Below are 23,911 nucleotides of genomic sequence, written 5' to 3'. Positions count from 1 at the left end.
TAAAGATTAACAAAATAATTTATTAGGTGATGGATGAGCTTTCATGGGACAGACCAAGTGGGTCCATCCCACCAAAGCTCATCACCTAATAAATGACTGTTAGTCTTTAAAGTGCTACATGACTGCTTTTTTGTTTTGATAAACTATGGACTAACACAGCTATCTGTCACTTGTCTATCACTACAAAAAATAGTCTTTAAAGTGCTACTAGTCTGCTTTTTTGTTGTTGACACTATATAGACTAGCACTGCTTTCTCTCTGTTACTTGTCTACCACTCTGACAGTGGGGCAGGAGGATGGGTTTTGAATAAATATGAGCAACACATCTCTAAGAACAACAGATAAAATGGCAAGTAACCATTTTTTCTTCTCTGAGTACAGATATTTAAATTAGGTGATCCCTAAGCTAACACCTAGAATCGGGGAGGGGCTGAGTCAAAGCACGGCTGACTCTAAGGCAGCAGCCGCAAAGCTTCCTCTACATTGCTACACAATTGCGTGATCAGATGCGAGGGTATGCCCAGAGGAACTAGCTACACAGAAAAGACTGGGGATCTGTGCACAGCACAGGTACTTGACTGGAACCATCAAACAGCCACCGGGGTGGGGGGGGACGAGAACTGAGAGGTAACAGGTCGCCTGGGCCAGATAGGCTTCGCACAGGCGCCACTCCAAGGGGCTCCCCAGCAGACCCACCTGGCTAGTTGCCACGGAGAACCTTCCCACAGGCGCACCTAACACGACTAGCCATGAGCAAGCACTGGAAGAATAACTAAGGGTGCTGCTGCTGCTGCCGCCTGCGGCCGAACCCAGGAGGCGCTGGGCCCGCAGCGGGCTCTGAGCTTCACAGCCCTGTCCCCTGCTGACGGGCGTTCCCCTGGCCCGGAGCGACCCCGCCCCCCATGCGCACACACCAGACGAGCCGCCAGCAGAGCTGCGCCGCCAGCGCGGAGACCCCAACAGTCCGCGCCCGGCCCCAGCCGCCACCCCGCGGACTTCGAACAAGCGGCCGCGCAAGGGCAAAGCCGTGCTGCCGCGTTCAGCCCGCGCCCGCCCACACAGCTACACTGGAGCCACCCCCACGCTGCTCCGAACACCAGCTTGAAGGACGCGCCCACTTCCCACCGCTCCCCGAGCCGCTCGCGCTTCCCTGGGCAACGGCCAACGAGAGGGGCGTGTCCCCTGCTGACGCCATCCTCCGCGCCTGCGCACCGGCAGTTCGCTGTCGCGTCGCCTCGATGACGTTTCAGAGGTGCGCGAGGAGAAGGTCCGCGTTAGGGAGGTACCGCCAGAATGAAGAAGACGCCGTTATCCAACTGCGAGCGGCGCTTCCTGCTGCGCGCCATCGAGGAGCGGAAGGTAGGAAACCCAATCCCCCCTCTTCCTCCCCTCATCCACCGGACAGGCCCCTCCCGGGCAGCGCGGGCCCGGACGCTGGAGGTCGAGTCCCGTGTCCGCCCCCCCGCCCCACATCGAGTCTCCGGGCCCGTCCTGCGCGGGTGGTGACTCCGCTCTCGGCTTCGCAGCGCTTGGACGGGCGGCAGAGCTACGACTACAGGAACGTGCGCATCTCCTTCGGCGCCGACTACGGCTGTTGTATCGTGGAGCTGGGGAGGACCAGGTATCGCGGGAAGGCCCCCCAACCCATCACCGTGTGGCGGCACCGATCGGTCCCTCAGCCACCTGTCACCCAACGGCTGCCGCTCGTGTCCCGGTGCTTGCAGGGGGCGGCAACGATGAGGGGGAGGGTGGTGGTGGAGGCGGTCTGTCTCGAGGTGTGGTGCGAGGTGGAACGCCCCAGGTGGGGAGGGACAGCCTCGTTGTGTGAACACTGGCCTGCTAAACCCAGGGGTTGTGAGTTCAGCCCTCGAGGAGGCCATTTAGGGATCTGGGCCAAATAGATTTAAAAAAAAAATCTGTCAGGGATGGTGATAGGTGCTGCTGTGAGAGCAGGGGACTGGACTTGATGACCTCTGAAGGTCCCTTCCAGTTCCGAGATAGGATATTTATGTCCTAACCATGCATGTTTGCAGTTTGTTAATTTCTCCAGCCACAAATCTTGCATTAAGTGAATTTGCAGCACCTATGCGGAGACATTATTTCTATTTTATAGGAGCTAAAGTAGACAGACACAAGTAAGTTGTTCACACTCACACAGTACTAGATTTGAGAATAAACCCCAGTCAGTAAAACCTCTAATTGCTGCTCTAACATCTGGCTCTTGCTTGTCCCCTTGTTAGTGACTGACATCTTATCTGTGTGACCATGGCATATATAAGAAGTTGTAATAAACTGGAAACATGCAGCAAAATTCAGGTGCAAATTATTTATGTCATCTATACTGAAGTCTTTGGGGTGTGCGTGGGGGGAATTTATTTTTCAGAGTCCTTGGGCAAGTTTCATGTGAACTTGTTTCCCCAAAGCTAAATCGAGCTACAGAGGGCATACTTTTCTTTAATCTTGAGATCTCCCCGATGGCTTCACCAGCTTTTGAGCCTGGGAGGTATGTAATCTTTCTTCAGTGGCTACAAGCAAGGATGCCATTCAGCATCATAGTTCTCAGACTTATTAATGACTCACAACTGAAATGTAGCCCATCTTTTTTTTCTCTAGGCAATCTGAACTTTTGGTGAAACTGAATCGACTATTAGAAAGATGCCTAAGAAATTCAAAATGTATAGACACTGAATCGCTCTGTGTTGTTGCTGGTGTAAAGGTGTGAAAAATGCTATGAAATCAAAAGGTCTTTAATTCTAAGGGATTAATATGTTGCATTTAGAGGTCAGTTTGTCTTTGGGGACCAATAATCCTGATTTTATTTAAAAACATGAAGGTTCCAGCTGTGCAAACATACACACTTAACTGTAATAATGTGCATAATTCCTTTATAGACAATGGGACTATTATACATGTTAAAGCTACTCATATGTATGAATGTTTATGGGATCAGGGTCTAAATCATATTTCTGTTTTAATTTTTTATCACAATTAATCAGTGCATGTTTCTTTTTGGTTGTGTTCAGTTTTTGTTATCCTGTATTTTGATGATAAAGACTTGAATTATTCAGTATGAAAGTATTTTTAAAAGGTGTTGGAAAATAAATACAAGTTATGAATCATACTACAGTTTAGTAAATTGTCATCTGTTTTTTTTCCCTCAGGTGTGGCAAATTCGTGTGGACCTGCATTTGTTAAATCATGATGGAAACATCATAGATGCTGCAAGTATAGCAGCAATAGTGGCTTTATGTCACTTCCGTAGACCAGATGTATCTGTGCAGGGAGAGGAAGTAACTTTGGTGAGTAGGATAAAGGGAAAATGGTGATATTATGTAAATTAATGTCATTGATGGTTGTTGCACTGTAATAAAATGGATCTTCATCAGTAGAGGCGAATTAAATCTCAGAGATAGAGCTACTGAAAATGTCAAGGGATAGGAATAGATATTTTGTTTTTTTTATTAATCTGTTGAATATACAGTTCTTGATTTTCAATTTGAGAGACAGTAACCATTTAAAAAACTAAATGGATGCCATTTTATAGGGTTTTTTTTAATATTTTTCATCCAAACTTCAGACTCAAATGGCACAGGGGTGGACACAGTATCATTATATAGGTAGGAAGTATTGTAGGAACACTTTAATACAAGAGACTCAAGTCTTCATGAATTTTTAGGTAACTAAGCTTTTCAGACTTTTTGATCTTTCTGAAATACCTAAGTTCTGTACTACTACTTTTTAAATGTATACAGCATTCAGAATTGAGTAGGTAACAAATTTCTCCTGTGGCTGTATTTTTAGTATACCCCTGAGGAACGTGATCCTGTCCCTTTGAGCATCCATCACATGCCTATCTGTGTCAGTTTTGCTTTCTTCCAGCAAGGGTAAGTTTTTATTACGGTACTGACTTACATCATTGACCAATTGTGGTAGAAGTGGAATAAATACATAAATGTTTCCATAAACACCTATGCCAACAAAATGCAGTTGTGAGCTAACTTTATCTGAAATGAGAAGTTGTGAAGAAGAGATGTTCCTCTTCATGCTGCATTGCGTAACATAAAATTTCTGTAGACTTTTTATAGATATGTACCCTTTGGAAACTAGTCTCCTTGGGTCTCCATGAAATTGGTCTCCTGCCCTTAAAGTTTCAGGCAAGCAAGTTACCCTTATCTATTGTGTCATATTCAACAATGGTTTCAGGACCTATTTGTTGGTGGATCCCAGTGAACAAGAAGAACGTGTAATGGATGGTCTTCTAGTGATTGCCATGAATAAACATCGTGAGATTTGTACTATCCAGTCCAGTGGAGGAATTATGCTGTTAAAAGATCAGGTAAGAGGCATTCTCTTTGAACAGTCATTTTCGTGATACAAATTTCTTGATATATTGTAATGTTTACATTGAAACATCTAGTGTTTTCGTGTGGGAGAACAGTGACATGTCTGATTCTATAGACAACTGGATAGGAAACATAAACATGACAGTACTTTGGATAGATGGTCTAAACTCCAAATATTTGGTCTTTCTGAAAACAATCTTACTTCTTGATTATAACAAAGAAATTAATGGTGCCAGGCTTCATTGCTCCTGACTTGGTATTTGTGTAACAGTCTAAAATAGTTGCAACTGAAGCTAAAACAAAACTTTTTTTTTTCTTACCACCAACAGAGGTGAAAAAAGTACTCCAAAAGTTACTTGGTTAAAAGTAGAGCTGCTTTTTGGGGAAGGTAATTAAGTACAAGACACCAGTGACCCTCTGGAAAACAACTTGAGTAAAAGTGTGTGTGTGTGTGTGTGTGTGTGTGTGTGTGTGTACATGCACACACACACCCCCATGATTGTACTAGGCTGTGTCTACACTACAAAACCACACACCCTGCTTTGAAGTAGGGCACTATTCCATTCCTGGAAATGGAGTAAGGACTTGGAAGTTGAGCTCCCTACTTTGAAGTTAACTTGGAAATAAGGGAAAATGTGTGTAGGCTCTCTGCTAGCTACTCTGATATAGTGCTTAACTTTGAGTTAGTTCTTAGTGTAGACACACCCCTAAAGTATCCAGAAGTAAAAGGAGTTGCACTTTTACTCAAGTAACTTTTTGAGTACTTTTTCCACCTCTCATCACCAATAATACTGGAAGTTGTTTGCATTCTTAATATGCAAAATAATAATAGATCTATTTCTAAGTATTAGTAAATTGGGTTGTTTTAATAGTTTGGTGTATACAATATATAAAACACAGGTTGTATATAGCATTATGTTTAGTGTATCAAATGAGTGGTAAGCTAAAGGTTTTCAGGGGAAGCTTCCATTTGATCTTCTTCAGACAGGGGCATAATAAAAGTACAAAAAAAGTACATATTATCAATTAAATACAAAGTTAGTGTATTATCATGCAATTAAAATAAACCTATTATTCATTACAAACAGGTTCTGAGATGCAGTAAAATAACTGGTGTTAAAGTAGCAGAGATCACAGAACTAATTCAAAAGGCCTTGGAGAATGACCGGAAGGCTAGGTGAGGTTGTTAAAGTGCAATGTTAATAACCTTTTATGGGGTCAGATTATTCTTGTACTGTTTTTCTGTGAAAGGGGTCTCTGAAAGAGAAGTTGTACAACTAATGGTCTTCAGTAAGCAGTATAAGATTCAACTAATAGTTCTGTTTTCTGTGAATAGATGATTGTATTGACACTCTTAAGTCAATAGTATTCTCTGTGTGATGTGAGACTGTCATCTTGAGAAGTGGAAAACCTTGGGAAGGAGAGGAAAGAATAAATTTGGAAAAAGAAAAGCATAGCTATCTAAAGATATTGTGTTACTAATAAAACCAGTCACATTCCAAAGAGGATTGCTATTCTCAGGTCGCTCACACTCTAAGGAAAACTTGGCCTTCTAAGTTCAGAGGTCCGTTCCTGATCTCTGTTCAGGAACAACTGTGCTGTACTTGTTTCACTTAACAGTTTTTAAACGGCAAACCTGGTTTTAGTGTAGTTGTTGTAAATTACCTTTCTGTATATAGCTGAACCCTCTTTAATTTGAATTTTTAAAATATGAAATGTCTTGAAATAAAATTTTTGTATTTATTTACTAAATAGAAAAGAAGGTGGAAAGTTTGGCTTTGCAGAGTCTATACCAGATCAAAAGATCTCTGCCTTTAAAATGGAAAGAGCGCCTGTTAATACCAATGATGTGGAAGAACAAGCTGAAGAAATCATCACCAAAGCGGACCCTCCTTCTGATGTGTATCTTTTCTACTGTATCACTTGAGAAAGAAGGCAGTGATATCTCATTGTTAAAGCTTTTTGAATCACACCATCTATATTGAATTTTCTTATTTCATTGAAATCTGTAAGTCTAAATTATGATTTCTAGATCTTATTTCATTTATAGACTATGTTCCTGGATAGAGGAATTCATAGAATAGCATGTTGATCAGCAGGGTGAGTTGTCTGTTTGAATCGTTCTCTGCCTCTCTTTTCCATTAATCCCTTAATGCCTCTGGATTAGTGTTGGGCAACCTGCAGCTCTGGGATTCTATGTGTGGTGCATGAAACATTTTATTTACCATTGCCCATGTGCAGGACTGCCAGATTCTACTGGTTCCCATCCACATAGTTCTTCTTTCTGATATTACCAGAGTGACATGTTCATGAAGTGGTGTCTGATTTCACACAACAGACTGAGAGCCATGAGCTCCCTCAGCATCCAAAGCACCTGTGCTGTTCAGTTAGCACCCCCATCAAATTCTAGGTATGTAAGCACAGTTAGCAACCTACCCTATCCTGGGGACTTTCTGGGTTTTAGCAGTCTTAGAAAATTTTCTGTCATACTGAGACAGAGGCCACTCGAGTAGCCCACTCATTAGCTAGGTTGCCAATCGCGGCTCTGGATCCTTCAATTGAGGAGGGCTCTGTGCTGCTCAATATGGAGTTAATTTCTATTCCACAGATATACAAGATGTGAATCTCTCAACAGCTGTGTGAAGCCCTTCAGAAAGACGTTACTTTTGGCTCACAGGCAATGAAAGATCAACCCACCTATCTTCTGCAAGGCAATGTTGGGCTATGAAGGTGATCAGTTGTCTCATGTGTTGTACATACGTTAGTCATTTTTGTCAGCCATTCAAGAGAACAAAATTGCCATTTTGCTCAAATTAATTTCTTTACATCACATGCTTAGTTTGGCCTTTGGTAGTCACCACAGATCATTTATGTATATTGTTACTTAAACTTGCCAAAGTACTTAGTACAGCATGCTGTACAATGAGAATACAGATAAAAATTCTGGTAATTCCTGGATTTTCCTTAATTAGCTCAGTTTTGCTAAACCAATACTGCGGATGCCTGGGACAGCTCAAATTGGGGAGGGGATAGAAAACTCTTGGGGAGACCTTGAAGAGTCAGAGAGAGAGGAAGAAGAAGAAGGTAACTGTGATGATGCTACCACCTCAGAGGAACAGAAAATGGAAACGGAAGAGATAAGTGTTGCAAGCAAAACTAAGAAGGGTTAGTATCTGCTTTAAATGTCATGTTGCTGAAGACGCTGTTCATATGTTAATTCTTGTGTATTTGAGGCTGTTACATCCTCAGTGGTGTAAAAAACAGGAAACGTCACGAAGACTTACCAGCTGGAAGGTGTAGCTACAAAATGGTAGCTTTAGAATTATTGCTTAAAAATCCAACTCTAGAAAGACATCTTGGTAGTAGAGTGGTGTTTTCACGAGGGGGAAACGCTACTTTGAGGCCCAGAGGGTAACAAAGGTGGTTTTAAGGAAAGGACCTACATTTTGTTTTGTGCCTGTTTCTATTTTGTCAGCATCTAATCAAAGCAAAATACTAGACAAACTGATTAGAATGGTCTTGATGCTCTGCCTATTGTTGAGAGATGTAACAGAGGCAGCAAGATACTGAATCAAACTCAGGCACGCCATAAGTGTTCCAGTTACAACAGCTAAAATAAAACACAGGGTGAACCTCTATAATCTGGAATTCTTGCTTGTCCAGCAACATCCCTCATCCAGGATGATTTTAGTTAGCCAGATGACCGCTTATCATAGCGGTGCCAATTTTTCCACAGTCTCTTAAAGTTTGTTTACAACCAGCGGTCCAGGCTGTATGTCTTAGTTAGCCCTAAATGACCCATAGATATCTTCTAAGAGCCCAATAAGCAGCAGAAGTGTTGATAATGCTGCTAGACAATACTGACCTTCTGTGGTCTGGCAACTTCTCTCATTTGGCACCAGTCAGGTCCTGAGGGTCTGGGACAAGAGAGGTTCAACCTGTGTCAGTTTTAAATTTATTGTACTTGAACAGTAAGTCTGGCTGTGGAGTGAGTTGCATGATAGTTACAAAATTATGTCTACCTGCTTTTAAGATTTCTCAAGGCATGTAGTAATGGAGCTTTCTCTTGTTTGTTTGTAAGATGATGACACAATTGTAGTGTCTGACAGTGAAGAGGAGGAAGTAGTCATTCTGGAACCAGAGAAGACGCAGAAGAAAACACGGTAACCACACATGTATAGTTTCAAGGGGAAGCATGCTATGTTGTTGAGACAATGAAGTCTCATCAGTTGTGGTATATTTCCTCATGCCTGTGATTTTCAAGGAAAATATTTCACATAAGAAAACAAGCACTTGGATAACAGGGCCAGGTCCTTAGCTTATACGGGGTTCTTTATGCTGCTTTGCTTAATGTTAGCAAATTTATGGGTGGTGAATTTATTTGTTACTGTAGTGCTTATGAATCTAGGTCATGATCCAGGACCCCATTGTGCTAACTACTGCACAAACCGAATAAGAGTCTCTGCCATGAATTATCCTCCCCTTCGAGCATATAGGAAGAGATTAAAGCATCCACTGTTTAGGCTGATCAGTATTTCATGATACTGCTCATGAAACTTTCTCAGATTGCGTAAGCTAGAGCAGATATTTGGATGCCTCTGTTATCCCAGTTACTCTTCTCCTCAGGTGTGCTGTAGATTCTGCCCAGTGAATGGGATATAGCTATGAATATGGTGTACTTTTTACATTGAATTTATTCCCCTCTACAAAGAACCAAGAAACTTAATACTAGTAGAAGATACTGTCTTTCAAAAGATGGTCTGCAATGACTTGTCTGATAAAAGTGGATTTATGTTGCTAAGGAGGTTTTCAAGTTGGATAGGGCTTCCCTTCTTTTTCTTTAAATCCAGGTTAAAGTAAAACACGTTTTGTTGTTTAAACAAAAAAGCAGTAAAGTAGCACTTTAAAGACCTACAAAATAATTTATTAGGTGAGCTTTCATGGGACAGACCCACTTCTTCAGACCACGGCCATCCTAGAAGTGCTGTTCTGGGATGGCTATGGTCTGAAGAAGTGGGTCTGTCCCACGAAAGCTCACCTAATAAATTATTTTTAGGTCTTTAAAGTGCTACTTCACTGCTTTTTTGTTTCTATAGTATATAGACTAGCACAGCTTTCTCTCTGTTTCTATTTTGTTGTTTAGTTACATACAAAGCTGAGATCTTGGAAATGTACGACTTTGATGTTCCCTGCAAGTTAAATCCAATCTAGCCACTATATTATCTTGCCTTATTTTAGATTAAAATGTTGTTTGTTCACAGAACTCACACCAAGGCCAAACAGGAAAATTCCTCAAGTAAGAAAGCATTTACCAAAAAAAGGAAAAAGAAGAGAGCTACTCGTTAGTCATCGTATGCCATTCAAAATTGTATAGATTAATACTGAAATTATATTCTGTATATTTAGTTCCTATTTTTGTAGATGAGTTTTACCATTCATTTGCCCCATTTCTACAACTCAGGTTTATTTGTATTTTTATATAATACTGTACATTGCCTTGAAACATTCATGTGTCAGGATTTAAGTAAAATGTGTAATAGGATAACTAAATATGTAAGCAAATGTATATTAAACCACTTATTGAACAGTAAAAAATCTAACAGTTAGCCTTTGAGAAACTGCTCTTAAACTTCATTTAGTGCAAATGTACATGTCTAACTCTTAAGGTGCTGGATTGGCCTATTAGGTTCCTTTTCAATCTAACCCTGTATTTCATCCAATATCTCTTCTCATCAGCAGAATTAGGGGAGAATGCTGTAAGCAAAGAAGCTCCTTTTGTCTTTACCAGGAATGTAGTTCAAACATCTTAAAAAAAAAAGTCTATAAATTCTAAGAAATTAAGAGACAGCTCAATCTTTGCTAACCTTTATTATTTAAAGTGTTAATTGAACCATGTTTCATGAAAATTAAAAAATAGTATTTAAATTGCAAGTTTGAAGAGAACTACTTTAACACTAAACTTAGTTCAGAGGGAACAGAACTGTCTGGTAGCATCAGGCAGTTCAGGGGGAGAATGAAATAGACAACATGAAAATACCTGCAAGTAGAGAAGAAGTAACTTACAGATAGTATAGCAGAGGAAAGATTTTATTTTTTGCCCCTGTAACTTTAAATGCAGTTCTTGGCAGAACTCTTTACCCGTATTACTGAGGACAAGGCTCAAAATGAACACCATTTATTTATAAGGTCAGGTTTTTTTTTATTTAATAAAAAGGTGAGGACACACTTGTGTAGTTGTATGAATGAACCCATAAGTTACAAGTGCTGTAGTATACTCTATTGTAGTGGGTCACACCCTACATTGCTGTGTAAGTTATTTCACCTTTACAGCTATCTAGTTTTCCTTACCAGGACACTGTCCCTCTACTTCTTCCCCTTCTCATGTGCATTCTGTGTTGACCTTTTCCTCAAGGAAAATCCTGCAATGGGAGTGTGGTTCTAGGAGAAAAGCTGTACAAAATAAGCTAGTAGGAGCTGCACTATTAAGCCAAACCTTTTCCAGAAGCACAGGCATACTGTACAACTATGTCAGAGTTAGTAGGGTAAGGGACAGAGGAGATTTTTGGGACTTTGAGGGAAAAGAGCAACTGGTAACTCTGCATCTCCTTCTCACTTCCATGAGCAGACAATTGATCCACTTATGTGTGGATGTGACTGTCAGCAGAAGTTTTGTAGGAACATCTGCAGGAATTACTGTCAGACAGCTGCTGCTGGTATAGATGTAGCCAAGCAGCATAATAGAAAGCAGGCATTCATTAGTGATGTTTTAAACAATGCTTTCAATGTAGTTTTAAGGACACAGATCCTAGCACTAACGTGCAAAAAGAAAAATTCTACTTCTCTGTATATACTGTATCAAATATAGCACCTTCACTGAGGTAGAATTTCTTTTAATCCAATGAGTAAAAAAGGGGTGAAGGAGGAAAGATTTGTTAGCTTAGTCACACAGGAGTTATAACCCTAAGCCACCACTAAGCTTAAAGTGAGAGGTTCTATAGTTGTCTTAAAACATTTCAGAAACAGCATATAAAAATTAAGACTGCTAGTGGTGATTGTCATTAGGATGTATGCTGATGCAAGGTGATGGTACATACCTACACTCCCATAGTTGTGGTAACTAGACTTTAGCCTGGTATTTGCAGGGTATTAGTGTAATCCTTGCTGTATTAGGTTATAGTCTCCCCCTGTTTATAGGTCCAGTGGGTATATGGGCAAGAATGCCAAGGGAAGCTACTGACATTCAGGGCCCTAAATTGACTTGAGTTCCAATATTTCCCTTCCCCCTGCTACTTTCTCATCTTAATGAGATAAAGCAGTTTCACCCCTGGCTTTTGAAGATTAAGATACCATTTCTATACAAGCCTGTTTAGACTAAATTCAAGAGAATTGTTTTGTTTGGCATAGGAAACAGACATCCATATTTAAAGTGAAGTGGTAATGAGTACATTAGTATAGTTAAGATGACCAGGGGGCTGTTAGTTTTAGATGACAAGCCAGTGTTAAACCATAGCTTGTAAAATGCTGGGTTTTTTGCTAGTTTGCTCAGGAAGATTGCACAAGTCACATGCAATCAAAGTTTAGAAAGCATATAGTTCTATGTTATGAAAAAAGGATTCCTGGGTTAAGATTAGAATGAATAATCAATAGCCTGATTAAATTGTCCACTGATCAAATGAGGTTGAGAGGCAGAAACCACTGGCATCAACTTCAATACAAGATGTTTATTTGCCAAACTTGCAGATGATTCTTTTAAACCCTGTTTTTGCTCTACCCATTGAGGACAGAATACCTTGAGCCATATTTAAGACCACATTGATTTAACCGTGATGTTTAACCAATTATTGAAAGAGTACTACAACTGAAGCAGGAGACCTAACACATGATACTGACCTTACACAAGATTTACTACATGCTGCATAAGAGCCCCTACCAAAATAGCTGTTTGAGGTCAGTGTCACTGTAGCAGTAACTCTTCCAAGGCATCTGTCAGCCTGTGGGTGGTTATTGTTCTCCCCCTGGTAGGAGAAACGCTAACAGTGGTAGTATTCCCTGCTGTAGATAGTTTTCCTAGCAGGGTGGTAGAAGCAAAGCTGTAGTAATGTAGTTTTAAATATAGGGAGGCTTTCAGTAAAAGCCCAGTTTTAGTAGGAATGCTGCATCAATTTGTATTTATATCAGTTGCACATTTAGACTTGAAAATAGCTACAAATTGGAGGAGGCTATTTCTATTGGTACACGAAGGGGATACTTCAGCCATATTAATTCTAGCAGTCTGGCTGTCTTGGAGGCTGCACTTAACATACTATACCCACTAAATTGGAAAGCCTGCTTTTGCAGCCAGTCTCCTAGAAAGCTTAAATCCACTAAAAAACAGTTGCTAGAACTAAAGATGTAAAATCAGCAGAATTTCTTCCCTTAACGTCCATGATAAACATTTGATCTACAGTCTATAGAAACTAAAAAAAACAAACAAACAAAAAAAAACTTAGTAACATCCTGTGTTGGGGCAGAGTTCATAATTGGTTTAAGCACAAGTGGACCTACAGCCTTGCCTTTGTCACTCCACAGTTTTAAAAAAAATCCTAATTTAAATGCACTGCTCCTTAATCTGACACATTCTGTAGTTTTGTAACAAACATTAACAGGTCACCTTCATGGTTAATTCTAGACTTGAACAGTATGGCTTTATAAAAAGAGCGCCAGGGTAAGTATTTAGAACAAGATTGCATGTACAAAAAGACATTAAAACCATATTAAAAAACCTAACTTCATAATTTCAAGTTACCACACATTGTAGTATTCTGAAATGATTGTAAGAAGTCTAAAATATTGACCAGGGTTAAAACTGTACATCATTTGCTTGCAAGTATAATACACATTTTTAGAGAGTCTCTTGATTGTTATAAGTTTAGTGTCTCTGGTGGATCAATGAGCGATACTCCGTGGTACCTGAAGGAGAAGAGGATATCAGATAGTCACATTAGTCACTTAGAGCTTGGTGTATCAGGAGGGACTATAGCATTATGAATTAGCAAACTAGCATCCATGTCCAGACAGAACATGGTAGTGGTTTGATTTAAGATGTACAAAGTTAGTTCTAAACTAAGGCTTGTTTTAGGATTCAAATTTGTAGGCCTGGAGGGATATAATGGTCCCCTTTTATAGCAGACAAATTTCAAAAGCAATTCTTGTCATTTCTTGATTGCTACTATCTTGACTTAAAACATAAGCCAATAATCTGATGTATTAGCCAGCAGTGACAGGAAAGTGTGACAGCAGTCACGCCTAGGTCAAAAAAGCAAGGAAGAAGCTTCCAGTATTGAGTGCCCTCAGTCCTGAGCCGTCTACCTCTTAAAAGTTTAAGCTAAGGAATGGGTAATTCTACTAAAGTGGGTACTTCAAAAAGTGAGAAGTCCTCTGGCACCTTATAGACTAACAGGTATTTTGGAACATAAGCTTTTGTGGGCAAAGACCTTCAAGAGATGCATGACTAAGTGGGTCTGCCCATGAAAGCTTATGCTCCAAAATACCCGTTAGTCTATAAGGTGCCAGAGGGACTTGTGTAGCAGTGTTATTCAATCTGTGAAAACATCTGGTACTTACTTTGTACTTTTGTATTTCTCTCTTATGGACTGTTGTGGGTGCTGTGCTGCTCTGAGGTAGGTATTGTGGAGGTCCATGAGACAAGGCTTAAGGCTTTCAAGAGTGTAACCTGTTTTGGACAGAGATTCTGGCTGCAGGAAAAAAGGAAACAAGTTGGTCAGATTAAAAGCCCATATTTTCAGTTACCTTGCAGTAACTCTTTCCTATACTTTGAGTACTCAAGATAAAAAAAAACTGCACTTAATGCTGTTTTAGACTATGGGTATTCCCTCTCTTTACCTGCAGAAAGGTATGAGCAGAATGTGTGATTCTTCAAAGTGGCTGTTGTGTTTGTTTTTTTTTTTTAAACTAAACTAATAAGTATCAAGTTGACTAAAGAATCTTCAGCAGCACTTATGTAATCTTCCTCTGTGTACTCACCAGCTGGTCTCTTGTCTAATTAGCTAGCTAAACATCCCATCACTTTAACTGTGCAAGGCATTAGGACAAGGTGAACAAGTTTTTCCATTGCTCCCCCATCCCACCTTTTTGACTCTAGTTAGCCAGCCCCCAGTGGAGGAATACAGGAAGGGGGTGCTGCCACATGGGCAGCCACCAGCTCTGCACACTCAGCAGTTGCTCCTGCCACAGCTTCCACCCCCCGCCCCTTGCTGACTGTGAGGCCCCACCTTGACTCAGGGCCTCTTAATATTCTGATTGGCCCACAGGCAGACAGGTTGATCACCACACACCCAAAATGTCATGCCTGCTCCTGGCAGTGCAGTCCAGCTCCAGGACCTGGCAGTTTTTCCCCCAGTAGTGGTCCTTTCAGTTGGTCAAAGAAAAGGAAATTTCTTTAAAATACTGTTTTAGTAAACAAGTTGTCTCCCTGCAGCAGGAAGCCTTTAGGAGGATACTGGACATATTAAGTAGCATCTGCAAGGAAGTGTTTTCTAAAGATATTTAGTTGCATTATCCCCTTTAGTGAGTCATCCACTAGTAGAAAGTTATTGGTTGTGGAAATCTAAAGGGCTGGTGAACAAACTTACTAAAAATTCTCCAAAACCAAGGACAATTAAAATAAGATAAGTTAGCCAATAATTGGTTTGATCTTGTATGGGATTGAGGGTTTGCACTTTGCTGTAAGTAAAGCGACTGAAATACAGCAACATGAAACTTTTTCCTACATACCCAGGTTTGTCCAGCGATTGTATAGCTTGCTAAATGAAATGCTGCAGCTGCAATAAGTGATGGCAAGTATTTCAGATATGGATCAGCATCAATTAGACTCAGCTCTCCAAGATACTGTTAAAAAAACGACATTGTTTATCATCTGTAACTTCCTGTATTGTGGATGGTAAAATCTTGGCATCTTCATAACTAGTTTAGTCTACTTGACTCAGTGCTTGTTAACTAACCTTCAGTCCAACATTTAGATATTTAAGGATTTATGGATTTTAGATTCTCAAAGACAAGTATCTAGTTTTTGCAAAACTAAGTATCGCTCTTAATGAGGAGAGTCTCAGCTTCAAAAATATTTTAAAGTTCAATATGCTGGTGCCTTGGTTATTCCACTTCATGTTTTGGACCGTTTGTCTAACTTGTCTGAATCCCAAGGAGGAGTTTAATATTTAGACCCCTGCATATCTATGACAGCCACACATAGCAGCAGATACCCAGAGGGTTCTCCCTTTCTCCTTGCCTGCTGGCAGGCAGGCAGGCCCCCCCAAGTAGTTCCTAAGTCTTCCTGCACAAGGTGTTGAGTACCAGCCTGGTCCTACCTGGTGAGTGATCAGGATTTCCCTGAGCCAAATCCACAGCCCACTCTGCTGTACTGTGGTAGGACAGAAGCTACTGCTGGATGCCAGCACTCGTGAGCTTTCAGCAGCAGTGCTGAATGCTAATCTATTCCCTTCACTCCCCCACCTTTCCAGGCCTTCACCCTGCCTCCATACTTCTGTCCTCCCCACCCCCAATCACCCTGTCCTCATGGTGCCTGCTTCTTCCCTCCCTGCAACCATGTACCAAGCAAAGGCAGATGAAAGGGGGAGGGGGGAAAAAACCACACCCCCTCACTAGCTACTGCCTTAGGCAAGCTAGTAGATGCAGATCCACATTTTTGTATCTGCATAGGGCTATTCATTTAGCCTAAAAACAGCTCTTTTATTTCAGACAAGCTTTAAATAAAAAGTCTAGAATCAGCCCTAGGGAGCCAGTGCTGCAGAGATCACCACGTATTTGAATTACAATCAAGCAAGTCTTCTTGAGCCCACAGAGTAAGCTTAACATTTTCAGATTATTCAATGGATGAACTATAGTAATCTCCATCACAGGCTGATCCAGTATTTAAACAGTTATCCGTTTTGAGAGGCCATCTTTTACAGCCAGTTCTCAGTGCAGTAAGGACTAGAATAGAGTGCCATCAGCAACCTCTAGAAGCCTGTGGAGGAAGCAAAGCTGCTGTTCTCAGCTTGTCATCTGTTCTAAGTTTCAGTCAGCACATCCCCCTTTTCCCTGCAATCTCCATGACTGAGCCTTATGCATAAGCACAAAGACCTGTTAACTCCAAATCCACTTACCATGGATAAAAACTCCACTTTAGCATTGGTTTGCTGATGCAAGAAGTACTGAGTGAGGAACTGGTGTATTGTTGGAGCTGCCAAGTCAAATGCCAACACTTTCAAAATTAAGTGCTCCATTCTTAGGACTTGTTTCTTGGTGTAGGTGTCATCCGTTATATAAACAAACTCTGCTACTTCAGGGGGGTAGATTTCTTCAAACTTCCTGCCGTTTGAAGAGATAGTGACCTAGTAAATACAGCTAAAGAGCAAGTTTAGTGTCCTAGTGTTTTTACTAGAAATCACATTTGCCAAATATGGCTGCAGTTTGAGAGATGGCTGAATACTGGATCTCCCTAGAAGCTCTGCTAGTTGCTTGATAAGTCACTTTATGGCTTTAAAGAGATTTAAGTATTTGTTCCCAGTACACCATTGATCTAGCATGATTTTAGTACCAAAGTACTCCGAGTTACAGTATCAGTTTGAGAATTCTGGCAGGAAAGTATCAGAACACAAATCTGTTTTCATTGGGCATATGTATCTGAGCCAAAGGCTTCTAATAACCTTCAGAGTGCACAAGACCCATAACATGTTGGGCTTGCAAATTTCAGGGGGGTTTAAACAAAAAAAGACCACACACCACATTGAGTGCGCCAACTGTGAATGTGCACCTCCGGAGTCTTGGGAAAGGAAAGGTTCACTGAGCTGCACCACCATCCCCAGCTCTTTTCTGCAGCTGCTGAAGAACATACAGCAGCAAGACATTCCTCTTGACACCTACAGGAAAGGTCGGTTTCTAAAAGCTGAAGAGTAACGAGCGTTAGTATTACTTACGAAGCTAGCAACATCGCTGCAGTCCCCACCAGTTGAAGCTTTCCTCTCAATACAGACATTGCAGAAAGAAATCTATCAATGTAGTTCACAGCTAAGTGCAGAGTTTCATTCTGTAATTTATATTCTTCTCCAACTTCCACCAGCCAGTCCACAAGAATAGCTCGCATATTGTTTGTAATATCAGGCTGCTTTTTCATGTAGCCCATTTTAGGCTTGCATTTCACCTGTCAAGACAATTAAGAGCATGACTATAAGAGGCTTTTTATAGCCCATTTGCCAAAAGCTGGATAGTGAATCACTTGATTACCTGTTTTGTTCATTCTTTGAGACACCTGGCATAGGTCAGTGTTGAAAGACAGTATCCTACGTTAGATGGGACTTCTGGCAGCATAGCTGTTCTTATTCTGGCTATGCATCAACCTCAGTAAAGATCCAGGAGTTTAAAATGCATAGACTATATCTAAAGTAGAATCTTAGGCAGGATGGGGTGCAGGGGAGCCACCAGATCCAGCCTCTGACTTGGTATGGGTTTACTCTTTTGTCATCTGTGTGTTAACTAGCCAGTTTTAGTATAATTGGAGTGACTCAGTTTCCTCAGATGATCCAGTCGTGTCATGCAGTAACCTACTGTCTCCCTTTGAGCCTATAAATTGATAATTTTATCAGTCCTAGCTTTACGACATAAGAATTACTACGTTTATGTCAGAAAACATTAGTTGTAAGGGCACACTTGTAGCTCCTTACCTCCATCTTCCGAAGGTATGTATGGATGTCTTCAATGTAGTCTGGCACCCTGTTAACATTAGCTTTTTCATCTACTTCTTGTGTTAGAGATATATCCATAATACTCGGAGAATCTAAAAAAGGCAAGGTAACAGCCACAGTAGAGTTGGTACAGAGTCATCCGCCCTCATTTACAAGACAGTCTAGTAATTAAACACTCATCGTAGTTTCATTTCTTATGCATTTGAGCCAAGGCTGGGCAAGTCCCGAAAATGCAATGTCATCAGGTTGTAGTTGCATTCATTGGCTGTGTCTACACTAGCCCCAAACTTCGAAATGGCCACTCAAATGGCCATTTCTAAGTTTACTAATGAAGCACTGAAATGCATATTCAGCACTTCATTAGCGTGCTGGCAGCCACAGCACTTTGAAATTGATGCGCCTCATGGCTTGTCCCGATGGGGCTCCTTTTCGAAAGGACCCTGCCTACTTCGAAGTCCCCTTATTTCCATGATGAGGTGCGTCAATTTCAAAGTGCTGTGGCCTCCCGCATGCTAATGAAGCACTGAATATGCATTTCAGCGCTTCATTAGTAAACTTCAAAATGGCCATTTGTGTGGCCATTTCGAAGTTTGGAGCTAGTGTAGACACAGCCATTGTGTCTAAGTTATTCCAGCTACTAGAAACTAGACATTTGTTCTTTAGGAACTCCTATCAACCCTTCAAAGGAACAGGAGCTCAACTGCAAACACGACGTGCAAAAGGTGCCCAACAGGTTGTCTTTGTTATAGCCATAATATAAAGAGGCATATTCTACATTGATTGGAGCAGACTGACACCTGTGAGCAGGGATTTTAGAGGTTGGTCTTACATGGAGGTAGATTTTTTTATCATGGGGACTAAGCAGTTATCACAGCTACAGAACTGGGATACTGATTGTTCTTTCCCCAGACACATTTATATGTACAAAATATCAGACAACCTGTAGTTAGTGACCCCCTTATCCTTATTGCAGAAATCCAGCAGGATACCGTGCAGATTGACCCATGCTAGATCTATTTAGTCCTTGGACAGGAAATTATTTGAATCCAATTCCAAAGTTGGTTAAAACCTTTAGACAGCAGTGCACAAAGGTAACTACAAAATGAAGTATTAGCCCTGTTGGGGTCTTTTTTTTTTTTAAAAGTTACATGGCTGTGTGATGTACCTGTGCATGAACATTGCACCAATACAGAACAGGGCAAGATTCCTACATAGCAGCAGCTATTTTGTTGCCCCATACTTTCGTTTACAGTAACTCCAAGCTCCACATCCCTCTGTAATTGAGAGCCACCCTAATGAATTTGAGCAGTTAGAAGCACTCATTTTTAGATTAATTTTGTAGTTACGAGCTCTTGTAGCCACATCTGGAGACAGGAGGCGCTAGAGGTATACCCTGTCAGTCTCTAAGCACAGACAATTCCCAGTGGCAATTCCCTGTCTGGAGTGGACTACTTCTTTTCCCTCTTCACCAAAACCACCAAGGCTGCAGCCAGGAACAGAACTCTAGAGCTGTTTGTGCCTTCCTGCAATCCACAACCCTCCCCTACCAAGTTTGAGGTAGCAGGATTCAAACATATTAGTTGCTCACGAGCCACAGTGGGTATAAAAAAAAAAAAAAAAAAATGATAAGGGGTGTATGCAAATATACCAATTAAAAGGCAAGGCAGAGCTGTTGATGGAAAATAACTTTGGTAATACACAGTGAGGAAGCATCAGAAGCAATAGAGCAGCGTCAGGGATCAGACCATGTACCACAACAGTCTGCGTCCTCTCAAATAGTCTCTAGATTGGGAAGGTCTAAGAGGTCCTAAAAGTCACTCAAACATTTGACAAAGTGGGTTTTACCTGCAAAGTTTATGGCCAAATAAATCTGCTAGTCTTTAAGGTGCCACAGAACTCTGTTTTTGAAGATACAACTACCCCCCTGAGATAGTTTGTGTTAAGATGATAATCCCCATTTCCTGATAAATAGTTGGATGATAATCCAATTGAGGTTAAGATTGTAAGTGTGATTTAAAAGATACCTGCACCCAGTTTCTACTTGGACAGAAACAGGCCAGGTTTCTGAAAGCTGTTTCACTGACCTGTGCCACAACCATTCAGTACAGAACCATTGTGGGGAAAAGTGTGTGTTCCATAAAAAGCCCCACAAGTTAATATGTTCTGGCTGAACTACAGAAAGGCAATACAAAGAAGGGGCAGTGGGTACTGTCAGGGGGTTGTCTGCTCAATGTCCTCCTCCAGATCCATGCTTTTTAAAATGGAGACCATCACTCCATTTGCTGCCCCATAGTCTTGATGCCTGGGTCCAGAGAATCCTCCCTTTAGGTGGGGGAAGGAAATTGAGATACAGGCAGATTAGTGCCCTCCCTTTCCTCAGAGGGTCAAGAGCACCCCCTCTCCAGTCAGAGCATAACTGCAAGCTATGTGACATCCTCCAGGTCATAGTGTGTGTGTGTGTGTGTATATATATTTTGTGTGGACAATGGTAACAACGCAGAGAGAAGCCTATGCGGCCTACAATTGTAAATAGGTTGAGCACCACTGCTCGAGAGGAACTAGCACACATTAGAATTTTTAGATACTAAGTCTCAGGCCTGTCAACAGGAGGCAATTGCCTCGGAGCTGGGTGTTTCAAAGGGGCAGAGTGCCCAGCAGGAGCAGTGACCAGGAGCTCTGGGCCCCTTTGAAACATCATGTGAGTGCCAGTCCATGTGGTTTCTGCGGTGAGGGAGAACAGGGTCAGGCCACAAGCAGCACTAAGAATTGACTGCCCTTGATCCTGTTCTCTCTGGGGGGCGTGGCACCAGATCCTCACACACCTTGCCCCCCAGTGGATTTTGGCCCTTCTGTCTCTTCTTGATACAGTAGTTCTTGTATTTATCAGAAGAGACTACATATTTGTAACCTTCAGTCCTAATTATGTTGACTACAACCTAGGATTCTGGTGCTGGCTGCCTCCACTACTGAATTAGGCATGCTAATTTCAAAGACAGAATCTGTTTTATCCACCAGGTTCGGTTAGTTACTTACCAAAACTAAGATCCATTGGATTTTCTATGGGTGCCAGGGGTTTTCTGTCTCCTAATGACGTTACAGCGGTATTTAAGCCTAAAACCTCTTCACAAGTGGCAGCTTTTTTTTGAGCCACTTGCCTCTTTCGACTCTCCCCATCAGGTTCATCCACGTGGATGGCAAAAGCAGGCTGCTTGTTACCTGCTTTCCCAGCTGGCACTTTGCCACAGTTGTCATCGTTAGTACTCCACGGAGCTTGAGAATGAGCAGCCTAGGATGAGAGTTGGCCATTAGTGTTTCCTGCAGCCCTCCTTCCAGCCAGGCTCGGGCACGCGAGGCAGCTTAATCGCGCCCAGTTTCCAGTGTTACCTACGGCCCGGTGGCTCGCGCCGGGTTTTGGGGCTGGGGAGTCGCGTGGGGACGAGCAAGCGACCCTATACCGCAAGAGAAGGGCCAGGGCCAGGGGCGCGCGCGCGCGGAGGCGAGGCCCGCGCACCCGGCCGTTTCCGGCAAGGCGGAGTCCCGGCTGTCTAGGCTCCCTGCCCGCCCTACTGGTGACAGCTCGCCGCCCCCGGCCCCGCTCATTGCTGCGCGGGTTGCAGCGCAGGCAAGCGCGGCCCCAAGATGGCGGCTGCTAGGCAGCGGGCTGGGACCCAGCCAATCAGCCGGCCCGTAGGCGGCAGCGCCCGGGTGCAGACGCGGACACTGCAGCCACCGGAGCCCCGGGCCGCAGCTCCCCCGCCCGCGGCACCACGCCGGCCTTGCCTGCGGCTGGGTCGGGCGGCGCTGGTTGCCCCGCAGCAGCGCCAGCGCCGGGCGGCCCCCGGGGGCGGTGTCGGGCAGCCGCGCTTTGCCGCCTGGGGGCACATTCTCCTGGTTCTCCTGCTCCGGGTCTGCGGCGCCCGTCAGCATCATCCCCGGGGGCTCCTGCGGGGCTCGGCCGCCGCGTGCACGGGCGGGAGGGCCTCAGCAGCCGCTGGGAGGCCCGGGACAGAGACGGCTCCCGCTCCTAGCAGCAACTCCAGCCCGCTCCCCTGCCACCGTTCAAGTAGCCCGCCGCGACTATTGAATCCGCCAATGGGGAGTCTGGGCTATACGTCACACGGCCTACAGTGTCCCGCGAGGGCCACACTAACTTCACGATCCGTCAGTGTGGGCGGAGCTGGGGAAGAGAGGACGGCTCAGGGGCGGTGCGTGGCTGAGCGGACTGGTAGACGGCGTAGCGATAGGAGAGCTAGGGCCCCGATCCAGCAAACGCGCGGCACGGGGCCTTAGGGTAACAAAGGTCCGGACCCACACACCGTGCTTTGGTCAGATGGCCCTTTTAACGCTCGTGCAGTATAAGCCCGATTCTCGGCACTCCGAAGTCACTGACAAGACTCTTGCTTGATTTCAGCGGGCTTTGGATGAACCACGCTCTCAGGCGCAGGGGGATAGTTGAGTACAATACATCACACTGTGTCCCAGAGTGAACCTGTGGTTGGGTTGATGTCTGCAACTAGGACTTGTTTACCACCTCTCCTTTTGCTACCAAGTACTCGGGGCGCTCAGACCCACTGAGCCAAACTGTAAATCCTGCAAATCACTTCAAGGTGGGAGTGCAATAGCATCCCTCCACGCTCCTAGTTCCAGCATGTTCGTGAGGAGCCAATAGCTGGTTTTCCTACCCGGGAGTTGGTCTTTTTGTATATGAAGAATTCCCTTTTTATTTCAAGTACTTGACTCATCTTTATTTTTGATTCTCTCATGCTGTTAAATGGCACAAAAATTAAGTGATGTCACACACAACATCTTTACTATAAATTGTGCCTTTATAAGAAACATTTATTTTGTTATACAGATTATTAGTAATCCTTGTAAAAGTTTACTGTATTACAAAACTCTGTGCACATACAGACCTTACAGGGAATTGTGAAGTGCACTAAATGTTACTAATGAAATTTTAATGGCATTTAAAATCACAGATTGTATTATTTTGTAAGGTTTGAGATATTTTGTGGGCTATAATATTTTGAAATGCATATGACAAACTATTATAAAAAGACTGGTATATTACCACAGTTTAATGTAGGGCTTTAGTTAAAGGTACTGGACTTCTAGTGCAGAAAAATAAAGTCCTCTTTTTTCTTTAAAGCCAGCACAGCAATGGCACTAGCAGTCTAGTGTCCCCATTCTACCACACTGTTTCCACCCATTTCTGGAGTTATCACCTGTGGGAGTTAGAAAATAATTCAGGCTTCATGAACGTCCAGTCATTCTGTTATCAGAGAGGTAGCCATGTTAGTCTGTATCTTCAAGAACAAGAAGTCCTGTGGCACCTTATAGACTAACAGATATTTTGGAGCATCAGCTTTTGTGGGCAAAGACCCACTTCACCAAAGATCATTATGATATGTTCTTTGAGAACAGCTACCTGCAAAACACTGAACTCAAACCATCACAACTCTTTTCACCAACCTAAAGACAACAGGATCACTCCTCTCTGGGGGACATCAAACCACCAATCCCATTCTTACTACCTGGCTGGCTTTTGTATTTTGAAGATGGAGAGTGGAGGTGCGAGGTTAGCAGGAAAGAGTAGTTCTAGCTAGCACATTTTAATGTATGCTGTAAAAATATTTTTCTAGTGCCTAGTAGATCAAAGCCAACTGGTCTAGACAAAACAAAATTACTGTTAAGATTTAAATTAATTGCTCTTGGCATTTTTTTTTCCAAGCAAACTGTAGCTTATATAGAAGTTCAAAAACAAGGGCAAGGGGTAAGATGGTGGAAAAAAATCATAGCTGTGGAAGCATAAAAATAAAGCTTCTAAAG

The 23,911-nt window shown here is 42.6% G+C and overlaps 2 protein-coding genes across 2 annotated transcripts; one reads left to right on the top strand and one right to left on the bottom strand.

Moving 5' to 3' along the window:
- Window positions 1-1,016: 1,016 nt before the first annotated feature.
- On the top strand, window positions 1,017-10,252 carry EXOSC9 (exosome component 9). Its single transcript, XM_074993377.1, has 12 exons — window positions 1,017-1,359; window positions 1,527-1,621; window positions 2,384-2,503; window positions 2,614-2,716; window positions 3,162-3,299; window positions 3,802-3,884; window positions 4,204-4,336; window positions 5,432-5,520; window positions 6,099-6,245; window positions 7,321-7,508; window positions 8,425-8,506; window positions 9,605-10,252. Exons 1-12 carry the CDS (start codon window positions 1,294-1,296, stop codon window positions 9,687-9,689), a joined length of 1,329 nt encoding a protein of 442 aa, XP_074849478.1. The 5' UTR covers window positions 1,017-1,293; the 3' UTR covers window positions 9,690-10,252.
- Window positions 10,253-13,166: 2,914 nt separating this feature from the next.
- On the bottom strand, window positions 13,167-22,012 carry CCNA2 (cyclin A2). Its single transcript, XM_074993378.1, has 8 exons — window positions 21,863-22,012; window positions 21,116-21,368; window positions 18,062-18,174; window positions 17,318-17,541; window positions 16,505-16,709; window positions 15,117-15,230; window positions 13,947-14,077; window positions 13,167-13,292 (listed from the first exon to the last, which is right to left on the bottom strand). The coding sequence occupies exons 1-8, from the start codon at window positions 22,010-22,012 to the stop codon at window positions 13,244-13,246; spliced, it is 1,239 nt and encodes a 412-aa protein (XP_074849479.1). The 3' UTR covers window positions 13,167-13,243.
- Window positions 22,013-23,911: the final 1,899 nt, after the last annotated feature.

Source organism: Carettochelys insculpta, chromosome 4 (assembly GCF_033958435.1).
Source record: "Carettochelys insculpta isolate YL-2023 chromosome 4, ASM3395843v1, whole genome shotgun sequence".
NCBI classification, from domain to species: Eukaryota; Metazoa; Chordata; order Testudines; family Carettochelyidae; genus Carettochelys; species Carettochelys insculpta.
Note: the sequence above shows the minus strand (reverse complement) of the source record. Positions and strands in the feature narration are given on the sequence as shown.

What these genes read in the sequence shown, in the direction of transcription:
- EXOSC9 (XM_074993377.1), top strand. Translation starts at nt 1,294, where the DNA reads ATGAAGAAGACGCCGTTATCCAACTGCGAGCGGCGCTTCCTGCTGCGC. An exon ending in GCGCCATCGAGGAGCGGAAG is followed by an intron (nt 1,360 to 1,526) that starts GTAGGAAACCCA and finishes TCGGCTTCGCAG; the next exon opens with CGCTTGGACGGGCGGCAGAG. An exon ending in AAGACGCAGAAGAAAACACG is followed by an intron (nt 8,507 to 9,604) that starts GTAACCACACAT and finishes GTTTGTTCACAG; the next exon opens with AACTCACACCAAGGCCAAAC.
- CCNA2 (XM_074993378.1), bottom strand. Translation starts at nt 22,012, where the DNA reads ATGATGCTGACGGGCGCCGCAGACCCGGAGCAGGAGAACCAGGAGAAT. An exon ending in TCCAATGGATCTTAGTTTTG is followed by an intron (nt 18,175 to 21,115) that starts GTAAGTAACTAA and finishes TGCCTTTTTTAG; the next exon opens with ATTCTCCGAGTATTATGGAT. An exon ending in CATACCTTCGGAAGATGGAG is followed by an intron (nt 17,542 to 18,061) that starts GTAAGGAGCTAC and finishes TTGTCTTGACAG; the next exon opens with GTGAAATGCAAGCCTAAAAT.